This window comes from Antechinus flavipes, chromosome 2, assembly GCF_016432865.1.
Source record: "Antechinus flavipes isolate AdamAnt ecotype Samford, QLD, Australia chromosome 2, AdamAnt_v2, whole genome shotgun sequence".
Taxonomy (NCBI): Eukaryota; Metazoa; Chordata; class Mammalia; order Dasyuromorphia; family Dasyuridae; genus Antechinus; species Antechinus flavipes.
In genome coordinates this window covers 468,031,016-468,045,892 of record NC_067399.1, presented here as the reverse complement: position 1 = coordinate 468,045,892, position 14,877 = coordinate 468,031,016, and the positions used below count along the sequence as shown (strand labels likewise).

The window sequence follows — 14,877 nt, the reverse complement described above, 5'->3', positions numbered from 1 at the left end:
TGGCGTTCTTTATGTCTGTTATCTGAGGACCTAACTAGCAGACTGAGGAAAGAATTAATAATGATCACTTTTAGTCACTAAATGATGAAACTTTTCAATCCATGTACACTTATTCTTTTTCAGTCACAAAAACTCACAAAAGTCATCTACTAAATAAGACATAAAGGACCCTTTCATCTTTTTCAACAGATCATTATACCAATGAAATCTAAGATGCTTGAACATTTTAAAAGTAAACAATTCAGGAACACAGAAGTTAGTTGTATTTTTGTGGGTTAGATAGAGAATCACTGTGTATAATATACTATTATATATGTGTATAATACATATGTGTATAATAAACTCAGGAAAAAAAACCATACACTGTATTGTAAATCATTGACTTACAAATTATTTTTGGAACAAAACTTATTCATAAGTTGGGAATATTTATGGTAGCATTTCTTTCCATCATCTTTTTACAAAAGTATGAGATTATCCTTCCCTGTGACCATATCCTAGACACATTCACTAGACTGGAAGCTGCTGACGAATGGAAATCATATATTATTTCATTTTTGCATCCTTTAGAACTTGACACATATTAAGTATTGACATGAATTATGCATTCTTCAAAGATTTTGATTATGTCCACATGGGAATTCCCTCTCTATTTTGACACTGATAATAAACCTTACACTTTTTTTTGAGTTACTGTAGCCAAAAAAAGTTACTCTCTAATAATAATAATAACAACAATAACTAACATTTATATAACACTTCTATCCAGGAACTCTACTAGGTACTTTATAATAATTATTATCTTTGATCCACATGCCAGCCCTGGGGGACAGATGCCTTTATTATCCCCATTTTATAGATAAGAATGAACAATAATAATAATAGTATAATCATCACTATTATTTACATATCAGTTTAAAGTTTGCAAAACTCCTTACATGTTATCTCATTTGAGCTTCACAATAAACCACTGAAGTAGTTGCTATTCATTCTTATCATCCTCATCTTACAAAAGAGGAAATAGAGACTAGTCATAAGCATCTGAATCAAGATTTGAAATCAGATTTTAATTTCAGGCCCAGTTCTAAACACTGTGAGTTAGCTTGATCTGCCTTCAAATTCTGATTCAAATGCTATATTAGTTACAGATAAGAAAAGTGAAGCAACTTGCTCAGAATCAAACAGCTATTAAGTGTCTGAGACCACATATGAACTCAGGTCTTCCTGATTCCAGGCTCAGTTCTCTCTTCATTGCACCGTCCAGTTGCTCTAATAATCTAATGCCTGGTGAATCATCATACTCTGTACTGACTAACCTTAAAGAACTAAAGGTCACTTCTGCATAAGCATGAGGCATTAGAGTAGGTCCTTACTGGAGGAAATGGTTCATAAATCATGTTGTCATAAGTATTAATACGGGGGAAAACACAACATATAATTATCCATTGATCAAGCAGCACTTTACCTTCTGGGTCTGTATGGTCCGGTAGACCATTCCTTGTTGAATGAGTCAGCACTGGGAAAGCAACAGAATCTGCCGAGCAAAGTGCAAGCCTCAATTTCTTTTTGGCATCCCTAGAAGGAAGTAAAAATACAGGAAACTGGTTTCATTATTCAGGAACGAGAGATTTTTTAAAAATTATAATCCACTACAGAAATAAAGAGCTGAGATGGACAGTTAGATTCAAAGAGCACATAATGTTCAATGTCAACATGGCAGGAAGCCTACTCCAGTGAAGATCCTGTGCATGGACTTTTCCTACTCAACATTTTTGTTGGTGATTTAGATAAATTTAGCTTCAGATTTAGATATTAAAAAAAGATTTAGATAAAAGTAAAAACAGCCTGCTCAACCAATATGAAGAGAAGCAAGCACACTAGGTGATATAGGAAGGTTCTGAAAAGAACCTGAGAGACCAAAGTTCTCGACTGAAATTAATATGATGTAACTTAATAGGGACAAATATAGTGTTACACCTGGATACAAAAAAAATCTGCTTCACAAAAGTAAAATGAAGAAGATATGGCTAGATAATATTTGTCATGAATAAAATCTAGGAGTTTTAGTGGACTTTATAAGTTCATATAATATGACATGGCAACCAATTTTTTTTTGAGGACTGAAACAACTAAGACAGACAATGATAATAGGGATAATGAATCCTAATGTACTCTGCCCTAATCAGAGAGCATCTATAGAGTACTGCACCTATTCTTGGTACAAAAGATTTAAGAAGGGAGTTGTTAAATTGCTAAGTGTCTAGAGAAGGGTACTAGGATAGTGAAGGGTCTTAACTATATTTCAATAAGAGGATAGACTGAAAGAACTGGACATGTTTAGCCTAGAGAAGAAAAGACCCAGGTGAGACACAATAGCTTTATTCAGGTATCTGACAGCTTCAAGCCTCTGAAAGGCTGTCATGTTGACAAGGGATTAAAATGGTTCTGTTGGTCCTAGAAGACAGAACTAGAAGCAGTGAGTGGTAGTTACAAAAAAAGCAAATTTAGACTAAGGAGAAAACTTTGTAGAGAATAATTATTTGTCCAAAAGTGGAATAGCCTGTCTTGGCAGGTGATGGGAATCCTCTCCATAAAAGTTTTCAAGCAGCAGCTGGATAATCACTATAGTAAAGATGTCTCCTATGTATGAATTTAGACTAGATGACTGCTGTGGGTTCCTCCTAATTCTCAAAGTCTATGATTCTATGAAATAGATCAAAAAAGTGAAAACATCTAAGAGAGTTCTGACTAAAGGAATTTCTCAACTAATGGGCAAAATTGGGATGTTTTGATGTGGTGATAAATCAAATCTTTGTTCCAATAACTATACAGCTAGCCATTTATTTTTCAAAGGCTTTTTCTTTCAAAATCATGATCATTAAGAGAGAAACAATACAGTGCCCTCAAATCCTTCAGTTTCTAAAAGTTTATTCCAGGTTTCTTTTGATTGTATCATTGTTTTCCATATTAATCAGCAGGGTAACAATTGGTAGATTGAGAAATCTTGGCAAGTCCAGGCTTCCATCTTGAATATACTCAATTAAGAGAATATACTTGTCATTTTGTCATTTCAGGCATGTACATGCCTGAATGAATAAAATTCGAGAAGAGTCTTCAAATAAATGATGGATAGTCTTCCTTCTTGAATGCAGTAGTAAAATGCTCTGATCAGCCAACTCAGCACAAAAATGATGCATCTTCACAAAGTCCAAAATCACATTCCATGAGAAGAGCTGGCATTGTCACAAAGAACTTCATATTTTACAATATATCAGTATATCATAGGAAAAACATCTATATTCAAGCAAAAGTCATAGAAACATCCAAGCTAACACTAGTTGGAAAAGCTGGAAGTAACAAACTACAACGCTGCCAGTGATTTGGAGGACTACTAAGCCTTATTATCTGCCTTACCATTGCAGTGGATGTCCTCTAGACCTTAACCATATGCCCTGACATTATACCCTCCAGAACACTGCTATCTGACTTGCTGAAATATCTATCCTAAGGAACCCAGGCCTTATCATCTATCTCACTGCTAATCTATTAGGACTTATGGGTCTTTCCATGAGTCTTGTGGTTAAACTTCTTCTATATTTGGTCTTCTACAATAAGAATGTGGACTTCTTAAAAGAAAAAAAAAGCCTCACATTTTCTATTTCACTTAATCAGTAAACATTAATTAAGCACTTACTGTGTGCTAAACACAATCTCTTTCCCAGAACTTAACACAATGTTTAGAATATAGTAAATCCTTAATAAATGCTTTTTTAACTCATTCATCTACTGGATGTGCAAGATACATCACTTTATCTCAATGAGAAAGACAACATTATTTATGTAGCATTTACTATGTGCCAGGCACTTTACAATTATTATCTCATCTGATCCTCACAACAATCCTGAGATGGAGGTGCTATTAACTCCATTTTACAGATAAAAAAAGTGAACCAAACAGAGATTAATTGACTTCTCCAGGGTATATGAAGTCAACTCTTTCTGACTCTAGGCTTGGAGCTATATGCACTACACTACCTAGCTATCTAATAACAATTCTTTCAATTTTTTCCTTTTCTTTAGCATATCAATCAACTAAAGATTTGATGTTGGGTTTTGTTACATTCACCATTATCCTGAGGTTATTGGTGTAAATAGCTTACTCCTCTTATTAGACCATCTATGTACTAGTCAAGAGAGCTGAATCTATGTACATTATGGAAACTTTCTCGCAGCACCAAATTAAACAGTAACTGAGCAAACAAATGGCCAAAGTGACTGTAAGGCTGGTAGAAATGCCAAGTGCAGCCCCCAAGGCCCACATACCTGTAAGAGAAAGGGGAGTCTTGTGGGGGTGCCGCCTGGCTGGCCGAATCCGGAAGATCATCCGCAGAGATATTCTGCAGGGCTTCATCCCGAGGAGAGTCATGTATACTTTCACCATCCCCCATAACTTCTAAATAAAACCCATTCCCCCAAAAGCACAAGCCTGTTAGTTTTAGAGAGGCTGAAGAGTCAAGAGTTTTTAAATGAAATTGTGTCTTGAATTGTGAACACATTTCTTTGAGAAAACCAATATGGAAATTGCACTTCTCTACAACAGAAGAAAACTTCAAATACTAAAACTCATTTATTTTAGGATTGGCAACTATCACTAAGTTCAGGTCTACTGGACTAAGGTCTACAAGGGTAAACTATATCCTACCTAAATTGTGTATCTAATCTAGCACAAGTTCTAAACATAGATTTGCTTAATTACTATTTGATAGATTACTAACACTAATGAAGCTTTAAAATTCTGTATTAATAATTGACATTTCCTAGCATTTTAAAGTTACAAATACTTTGTATGACATGTCTTTCATTTGATTGCCATGATGACCCTGTTAAGCAGGTGGAAAAAAATATCATTACAAAATTACAACTACCAACATGACAAAGTAGAAGATGACTGAGAAAATGCTTGAGAATCACAGAATTAACCGCACCATGAAGGGCCTTATGACTTATCGAATATAACCCATTCAATTTAGAGATGAGAAAAGTAAGACCCCATGGAGATTAAGTGATTACTTGTGTAAGGTCACAAAGGTAATTACTATCAGAACTGAGACCAGAATCTGGATTTCTTGACTCTATTATCCTCTTCACTACAATACATCTCCTCGCTCAATGTTTATCAGAAGGAAAGATTTACAGACATCATAAAGGTATATTCCGTTCATTTTTCCTAAATTCCTAAAATTCAATTGACACATTTCAATCTTAGGTAAATTGTTTTAACAGAGCTATAAGACAGAGCCCATGCTAACCAAGTGGGTTGGGCTAAATGATCTCTAAGGTCTTACAAACTTCTAAAGCCATGATTCTATGAGACCTTAAAATCATCTCCAAAAAGATTTTAAAAATCAATTGCATACTTTCACAAGAACCAACACTGAGGCCATTTGGACACATAACTATCTAGATTGAAAAAAGGAGGAACTATCAATTCAATTTTCAATTAAAAACTAAGAATTAATTCCTATTTTGAAAATAAAAACATAATTTCCCACTTTCTTCTCTTCTCTAAACAGTGGTTCCTAACCTTTACTATGAAAACCTTTAAATGTCAAAAATTTCATTGCACCCCATTAAAATGGCTGTACTATTTCTTAGTACATATTTATTGAGAAAATCTATTGTGATAATAGAACCAGTAACGCTTTTAAATAATTTGTATTTTAGAATTCATAAAACCACCTCCACACATTTTAAATTGTGATTACATATTCAAAACATTCAGTCTATATACTCTGTTTATTATGCTTTACAACACTATTTTGTTAGGGACAAATAAAAATAAATTGACAGTGCTTGATATGCATATGGATTTCTATTATACCTCCAGAGTTCCTCAAAAGTCTATAGGCCATAGGCTGGGAATCACTTATCCAAAATGCCCAAACAACTAACATTTCCTATACCAACAAATCCTTGTAAAAATCAGTATAAAATTTTTATCATGCTTAGAATCACAATCACCAAATCTTACAACTGAAAGGGATATTATAGAACAAAGCATAAAAAAACACAAAAGATAAAAGTCACCTTAGAACATACACTGTTCAAAGTTGGAAAAACCTCAAAAATCATTTAGTCTAACCCCTTCATTTTTCCCTAAGAAATTGTGAGATAATGAAGGCATTTTGATGGGTTAAATGACTTGTCTAGGGGTCAAAGGAAGTTAGTGGTAAAGCCACAAATTGAATTTTCATTTCCAAGACTAGCACCCACTTCAAAACTTCTAAAGTTCTTTTTTTTTGCTCCAATCTTCAGTGACTGAGAAATGTCTATTAGAAGAATGAAACCTAGATGGAGATGACGATAGGCCAGGGTTAGATCTTACCTGCACCTTCATAGTTCCCCACAGCTCCTTCACCAGGACTAGTTCGTTTAATGGCATTCCTATATTTATCCAAGATATCCTCAGCAACCTGAGTCTGTGCACTGAGCCTGGGAGCAGGATCATCTGAGGAACCAAGGAGAACATGCACAAGAATTGGTTCATTTCCATATGCACTGCTTTTGAAGTTAGTACGATACCAGTAACAAGAAAATCCCAAGGGCGAATTAGGAGGCAAATCTTAAAAAGAGCACATATCTCAATGTTAAGAGGCACCATGCAGCTGCCTACTCATCCCCATTTCTAATAATGAGAGCTTTGCTCAAGCAGTAAATTGGGATGAGCAGCTCCACATCTCATCATCGCCAGCATTCTACACAATGAAAGTTCAGTGAAGACGTAAGAGGGTGAGATGTGTTCCTAAGTAGTCACACCCAAATCAACTGAATTAGCAGGTGCATACTGAACAAGACTTTCACAAATGCAATTCTATTATGTAGACTCCATTTACTCAGAGACATCTCCAGGCTGAAGGGGGAAAAAGGTAAACTGTTCAGACCTCAGAATTAAGTTCTTTTTAAAGAAAAGAAAATAGTTCCATCTTTTATTCATAAATTACTCTTCCACACCACTTCTGAACAAGGCTGCCTCACATTCCCACAAACTGAGACCATGTGGCTGTTAGGGTACAGCATAATTGTGCACTTAATACTACTTGAGGCATTCTAAGATCAGCTGCAGATGTTCAAGGAATGTTGTAATTGCACCTGGTATGAATCTCATAATCATCAAACTATAGTTCTACTTACTAAGAGGGTGGTCACTTATCCAGCAAAATAAACCATTCCAAAATAGGCTCATAGTCAAAATAAAGGGAGGAGTCACTCAATAATTAATAATTAATTACTAGATGAGTTTCACAAGTCCCTGGGAGACAATATACCTCCAATGATCACAAATACAATTATCCTGGGAGATCTGGGAAATGTAGTTACCTTTGAAGATCAATTTACAAGTAGGATCCCATTTTAACAAATTCAAAGGGGAAACAGAATAGTTATATTACATTCAATATTTAAAAGGATTTACAATTTTAATTTATGGGTACTTTCTACCAGTATAGATTGCAAGCCTTCCATGCCTTAGTAGATGGTTTAATATATTGCCATAGCCAAAAAAAAAAAAAATTTCTGTGAAACCAAACTTTAAACACATTAAAAAAATTTCTGGGAATCCAAACTTTAAATAAATCTATCCACACCTAGCTAGGACTGTACCCCAATGATACTGGTCCTACCCTTGAAGGCTTTCCAGATTGGTAAAAGCATTGGAGTACTGCTAACATAATTCTTGAGTACTCAGAGTGGCTACTGTAAACATTGAAGGAGTTAGATAAAGAATATTAAACTCAGAATAAAAAAATATGATAACTCAATGCTACAGAGTGGGAATTTTTTAAACTGTAATAAAGTAAACACATTTACTGGTACTGCATCCCATAAAACAACTATATGGGAAAGAGATGGAAAAGATAAAGTTCTGTCCATTTCACAGAATCTGAATTGAAAGGGATTCAAATCTCAGTCTGTCTAGTTCTTTCTGCACCTAAATATGAATTCCCTCCAAAACATCCTTAACAAATGGCCCGCAAACTTCCCCATGAAGTCCTCCAGGCATGACAAAATCACTACCTACTGAAACATTCCCTTTCATTTTATTTTATTTATGGAATGTTCTCATGGTTAAAAAGCTATTATTCCTCATATAGAAATGTAAGCCCTATTTTTATTTATAACTTCTTAGATTCTAGAAGCCCATGCCAGAGGAAAACAATCTCTTTTCAGGTCAAGTTCCAAAGGCCAAATGACACACTACATGTCTATCAGAGAAAGACAAAGCCAAGAGAAAAACTGAAAAGGCTTTGGGAACAGGCCCAGTAGTAACTATTTTGTTATAAACTAGTTTTCTATTAGACAATTAACTCACCTAATGTGAAGAGCCTCTACATTGATCACCAGATAAAGAACATTTTTGGCCAGAGTAACTCATTAAGATTGTCTACTAAAGCAAAGAGGGGCCACAATTCGCAAGTACTACATTAAAATAAATTCCTAATAAAATTGAACACTTTCCAAAATGTGTTGATGATTCTTTGATGATAAAATGTTTTGCTTTTTGAAAAAGAATACTTCTTGGCTTTTGGTTCACATGCTGATGAAGATTATAAAAATGAAGCACAAGTCCTCTCAAGTGAGATACTTTGGGAAGAGTTAGTGTTAAAAAATGGGATTTGCAATCCCAAGAAAACTATTAAAATCCCAACTTTATCTTTATACTAAATGTGTAACCTGGAAAAGAGTCACCTAAAGCTGGGGTTCACTGAGACAGCTAATGGTAGAATGGATAAGAATGCTGGGCTTAGAATCAGGAATTTTAATCTGGCCTCTAACCACTTACTAGTTATGTGACCCCAGGACAAGCCATTTCACCTCCATCTCTCTCAATTTCCTCAACTGTAAAATGGGAATAATAATAATAACACCTTGCTCCCAGGATTATTGCAAGGATCAAATGAGACACTATTTGTTGTTGTTTTTTTTTTAAAAAGAAAAAAAAAGATGCTTAGCAAAATGCATAGCTTATAGTGGATGCTATATAAATGCTTATTCCTTCACCCGATCTCTTCTTTTGTAAATCACAGAAGGTTAGAGCTAAAAAGGACCTTAGAAATTATCCAGTAAAACAGGCTTTATTTTATACATGTGAAAATTAAGGCCCAGAGAAGAAAGTGGCTTGTTCAAAGTCACAGAGCTACTAAAATAGGAAATACAGGACTTGAGTCTAATTTTTCTCACCCTAAGCTAAATACTATTTCCACTACTCTATGCTTCCTGGTACTATTTTGTAAATTACCTATCAAGTCTGATACCCATTTTTCACAAAGCAACTCACAATAACACTTCATTTTCCTACTAGCTTAGGCACCAAGAGCCAGAGAATATTCTTTATTCCTCTCACCTAATATAAATCTGCAATTAATAAAATTAAATACAAAGGCCATCAACACAATTTTTAAAATCACTTAACATTTTGTCACTATACATAATTACATGGGTATTTAAATATAGGTACTATGCACAATATTATATAAACTGATAAATAAAGACTATGACTTGGGAAACAGCTTTTACAGAATTTCTCATTTAAGAGAATTAACTATATCCTGATCAATAAAGCAATTATTGACATGACCTACCTAACAAGATGTCTAAATAGTCATTAAAATGGCAATCATTAAAATAGGATTCCACTTGTACCCAGGGTTGATTTTTTCCAATTTAAACAAACCATTTTTAATTTTAAAAAAATCTTTATAATCTAACACAATAAAAAATTGGAGTTAGATGTAAATTTACCCAAATTCTCTATTGTTACTGGAATAAGTTAAAAACTTTCAAAACTCTAGGTTAATTAATTAATTATATAAATACAGCCTGCCTAATATCAATAAGGAGTTTTTAGAAAACAAACTGGGGAAATACATTGGTCGGGGAAGAGATGAAGAAGCAAAGTTTTTAAGAACAATCAACTTCACAGCTAATTGGCTGCATGAACTGACAAAGAAGTGTCTCAAGATTGTGATGGGATTTGCATCCAGTATAGTAATGACATCACTGCTAGATGACACTGGCCAGGAAGTTGCATGGATATTCCTATACAGGGACTCACTCACATTTAGTTTCCCTTATCTCCAGGTTTCATAATAATCACATCAAGTATTATTGCTAAAGGAAAATACTAAGTCCTCAATAAGATACTAAACTTATATGCAATACAAATTAAGTAAAACATAAGTACATTTTCCTAGTGTTATCTGCTACTTAGGTTGAAATTCCATTATAGAAATTCCAGTTTAACATAATGGTATTACAGTAAGTATGACTAACTTGAAGGGTAAGGTATTGACTGAAAAAAAAGAAAATTAGGGTTCTATAAAATCTAGGGAAGTCAATTAAATACATGGGCTAAAGACGTGGTGTGGACCTTATTCTTGAGATCTACTAGGGGTTCTCCCAAGAGGGAATGTCTTTTTGAAAGATAATAATTTGTGTTAATGCGCCTAGAGGTTCAGTTTTAGAAATTTCATAATAAATTGAAATTGATGACGATGACGATGATGATGGTGGTGGTGATCTGCAGCAAGAGCATACTAATAATCCACTACAATCATCTATTAGAAGCTACGGAGCTATGAAGGAAATATTCCCCATCATTTCATACACATACAAAGACACACACACATACACACAAACATACTTTTCTACAGAGATAACATTTATGGCACCCAAGAAAAAGTGTTATGGAATATGTGCTCTGGGAATGAAGGAGCCAGGAAGTCCATGGGTCTACAAACCTGTAAGTGTTGAGAATCTGTCAGGCCCCAGATCATCTTTGTCTTTTTCTTGTTTTTCTTTCTTTCTAAATGGTATAGGAGCTGGAAATTAAATAAAGTCAGTAGTGTGACATACAACATACTGCACTGTACTGGGAAGACAGTAGTCAGTCATTTTGGAGATACTGGTGTGCCAATAGTTCTAAATGAAAGGAGGTTTTAAAAGCTGAAAACCTAAGAAATTCTCTGTGTAAATCCTTTCCACAGACAAATGTTCTTAAAAACAACTGAACTTGAGTTCTCAAGAGTCTATCTGGAGATTCTTTTATAAGAAAGTATCAATTAAGGGCAACCAACAGAGATCAAGTTGAATCCATTGCACTCTGAAACCTGCCAGGGGAAAAAAAACAAAATACAAAAACACCACATTCAAAGCTCAGAACGCCATTCTCTCTTCAGCAAGAGGCCCTAATTATGAATGAAAGGGGTCATCCATAGCTCCGGAGTCCCAGGTTACCAAGGGGAGGCCTGTGAAAGTGGCACCTGTTTCTACTCCTGGTGCATCTCTTTTTCAGGTACAAACACATGTGCAAACTTAAATATCAACATCTTTATCATGCCAAAATGTTCACAGAAAAGCACATGGTCTCATACAATTCAATTTCAGTACCAGCATGCTAAGATGTAAGGGATACAGCTTCTCAATTTATTAAGATGAAAAGTTTAAATTTATTCCAGGTATTCAAAATAACTGAATTCTAAAGCTCAATCCCATAATGGGATAAAATTCTTTTTAATTCAGTTTTGAAAAGTGATATTCCTGTTCAAAATATCTTTAAGTGAACTTCAGCAATATTTCATATTTACACATCCCAAAGCTACATATTCTCCAGATTTATGAGAAATCAATACACTATGGGTCGCAGAGCAGTAACCTTAACATCCTAAAGCTTTATCTTAACATCCATCTCAGATAAGCCACTTAAAACACATTAAAAGACAAGTTATAATCTAATTGCCACAAAACCTGGAATACTGACTTACTGAAATCAATGAACTCTTATTTCTCTGATCCTAAACTATAGCACTCTGATAATTTTATGAAATTACCTTTAGGCATAGCTGAAACAAAACGTTTTCTCCACCAAGGTTTGTTTCTGTCTGACTTCTCATCATCACTATCTTTTCGTTCTTCAGTCTGCAGAAAGATTTAGCATTTTATTTGCAGTATAGATAGGTACAAAATATTTTCAAGATATCTATGAAGAATTAAAAAATCCTTAGGATAAGGGTTCACCAGAAATATCATTGTACTCTACCTTACATATAAAATGGCACTGACTAAAAATACACAAAGTTTTTCAAGTTTTATACATATTCTGGGATTCCACAGAGAAAAGAAAGGAAAGTGGATATAATGGGAAAAGCAACAGAGTAAGAATAAGACATTTCTTCTGATCCTTCTCTGTCACTAACTTCTTAGCATTATCTTAGCAGAACTACTTTGCCTCCATTTAACTGAAAAGTTAGTTAACATTAATCCCTCTTCCATACCTCATAAAAATATTGTGAGAATTAAATGAAGTTAAGACATGGGAAAAGTGTTTTGTGAAAAGTTTAAAATTCCATATAAATTTAAATTACTATCATTAATAAGTGCTGAATTTTGCATGTGTGGTGTGAGGATCAGATTTTGGAAAGGATTATAGCCATAAAGTTACATGAGGGTTCTATTCAAAGAAACTCCGAGGAAATATGAGCTGAAGCAAGGAGAACTATTGTCTGCAGCAGCAATAGAAGCAGAAGAGTTCATACGAACAAAATCATGACTCTTGAAAAAGTCCTAGACTTAGTTGTGTATATATTATATCCCCTACTAGATTTTAAGCTTCTTGAGTACTAGGACAATATCTTGTTTCATCTTTATATGTTAGCATTTAGTGTATTGTTTCATAAACATTTACTGAATTGAATTGTGGAATTACTATCACTTCAAAAAAAACAAACTGTCTAGGGATCCTAAATGTCAGGGTATTTAGCATAATAAGGAATAGTTTCACTAGCTCACTGGATCTCTAAAAGTGATCTACCAACTCCTGGGTGTCTCCAAAGTCAAAATTAATTTTTTATAATAAAATTAAGATGAAATTGGCTTATTAAAATACTCTTTGCTTTTCAACTGTGTACCTATGTGAGACCAGATTTACGTCAACCAAAACAAAATGTCACAACAAATTGAATGAAGCAGATAAAAAAAATCTGATTACATTCTATTAAGCCAGATGTTAAAAAGATTTGCAAAAATATGTAAAATAGTTATTCTACTCTTTGTTTTGGAAAATAGTTATTTTTCACAAAAATGTTATATTAACATATAATGAATTCATTATTTAAATGAATAAATATCTTAAAATTTTATCAGTTTTAATTTCAAATACAGTAAATATAAATAAACATAACCAACACAAGCATGGGGTCATAGCCTCTACTTCCTAGCTCTTTAGGGTTCTTGATAATATTTAAGAATCTTAAGGGATCATCAGACCCAAAGGTTGAAGAACTGGATCATCAAGTTGTACTCAATCACAGATATTCCCACCTCCTTGGCCAAACAGACTCCATGTTAGTTTGAGAGGTCAGTAGTCCTATAGGAGGTCATTTAAACCAACAGTTACCAAAACATTGTTCTACTAAATCTGGAGCTCCTCACCTCTCCTCTCAAGGAATCTTTACTAGGAGATGAAGATGAAGATGGAGGTGCAGCCACTAAAGGAGATCCAATGGCACCTGAAGGAAGCAGTTCTCTCTCTTCATTCCCAGGACGCCGATTCCAACTAGGATCACTCATGGGTCTCCGGGCAGAAGATACAATATCAGAACTCCTGCTGCGGACTAATCGCTCAGGATAGGAATGTCTCTGTTTGAATGCCTCTGCATCCGTTGGAATCAATACATGAGAGCCAAAGCCTGGTAGCCTGGCTTCATTTCCTCCCATGGCTCCTTCCAGGATTGGAGGATCAGGTGGTGGGTGTGATGGTCTAGCATAGTGAACTTTTGGCCTTACTACAGCAGAAGCCCCTTGGATAAAGAAAAATTTCCCAACTGATAATACAAATAACATAACAAAGGCTTTCAATTAAAGGATGATGTTTTTCTTTGGGTACAAATAATTTGTAAGATTGCTTGCTATCTTGGTCAGGAGGGAAGGAAGGAAAGGAAGGAGAAAAAAAAAAAACCTTGGAATTCAAAATCTTACAAAAGTGAAGGTTGAAAACTATCTTTACTGGAAAAAATAAAATACTATTAAGTAAAAAATATAAAAAAATTTTAAAATCTATTAAAGTTAAGGAACCCAGAAAAATTATAATAATCAAATTTGGCCTTAACGATGATACATGACGAGGTACCTCCTTCAAATTCTCTGCAGAACTGAAAGACTATAGAAGTAGAATTCTACATATAATTTTCAAATTTTTTTCAATGTTAGATTTACTAACTAGAGTTTTTTCCTCTTCCTAATTTTCCTTTATTATAAGAGATGATTTTCCAGGAGGAAGATGGGGTAGGAATATACTAGAAATATAAATAATATAAAAAACAAAACAGAGCAATAAAAAAAAGCTAACTCAAAGATCCATATTTATTTTCTTCTTTATGATCATTTCAAAACTGTACTACAGCTCTTCTGGAATGCTTCACATTAGTAATTAAGTACCTTGGATTCTTCCAGTAGAGTACAAGTTCATACAGGATCTACTTAGTGAGTAAAGTTTCCAGAGCAGATATAATAACTATGCTGAGTCTATTGTCTCAGGACCAAACTAGCTAAATTCTGAAAGGCTCAGTACTAGAAATTTAGAAACAAAGTATTTAATTTTTTTAACAGCTGTTGCTAGACATCAATGAACCAATGAACTCTAAAGAGGTGAAATAATTTCAATAATTTACCTTCATGTGAAGCCAAGGGGTCAAACATTGCAAGCAGAGACTCTGATTGAGAAGGAGGAGAAGTCAGCTGGTGGGCTCCTGCAATACAAAATGAAACTGAGTCAAAAATAAATATATTTTAGCACTTTCAGTTCCCATCCCTGCCCAAATAAAT

General features: G+C 34.3%; 1 protein-coding gene across 8 annotated transcripts in view; it reads right to left on the bottom strand.

Annotated features, from left to right (window-relative positions):
- The window catches only part of GAPVD1 (GTPase activating protein and VPS9 domains 1), an 88,368-nt gene that overhangs the window by 15,346 nt on the left and 58,145 nt on the right, over positions 1-14,877 (bottom strand). For 5 of the 8 annotated variants that reach the window (XM_051979637.1, XM_051979641.1, XM_051979638.1 and 2 more), the window contains 7 exons: positions 14,724-14,801; positions 13,486-13,853; positions 11,886-11,973; positions 10,797-10,877; positions 6,386-6,508; positions 4,324-4,453; positions 1,466-1,575 (listed from right to left, as the gene is read on the bottom strand). In XM_051979637.1, coding sequence (XP_051835597.1) covers positions 1,466-1,575; positions 4,324-4,453; positions 6,386-6,508; positions 10,797-10,877; positions 11,886-11,973; positions 13,486-13,853; positions 14,724-14,801 — 978 coding nt within the window. The remainder of the gene's footprint in view (positions 1-1,465; positions 1,576-4,323; positions 4,454-6,385; positions 6,509-10,796; positions 10,878-11,885; positions 11,974-13,485; positions 13,854-14,723; positions 14,802-14,877) is intronic. The other 3 variants (XM_051979640.1, XM_051979643.1, XM_051979644.1) reach the window with 1 other exon arrangement.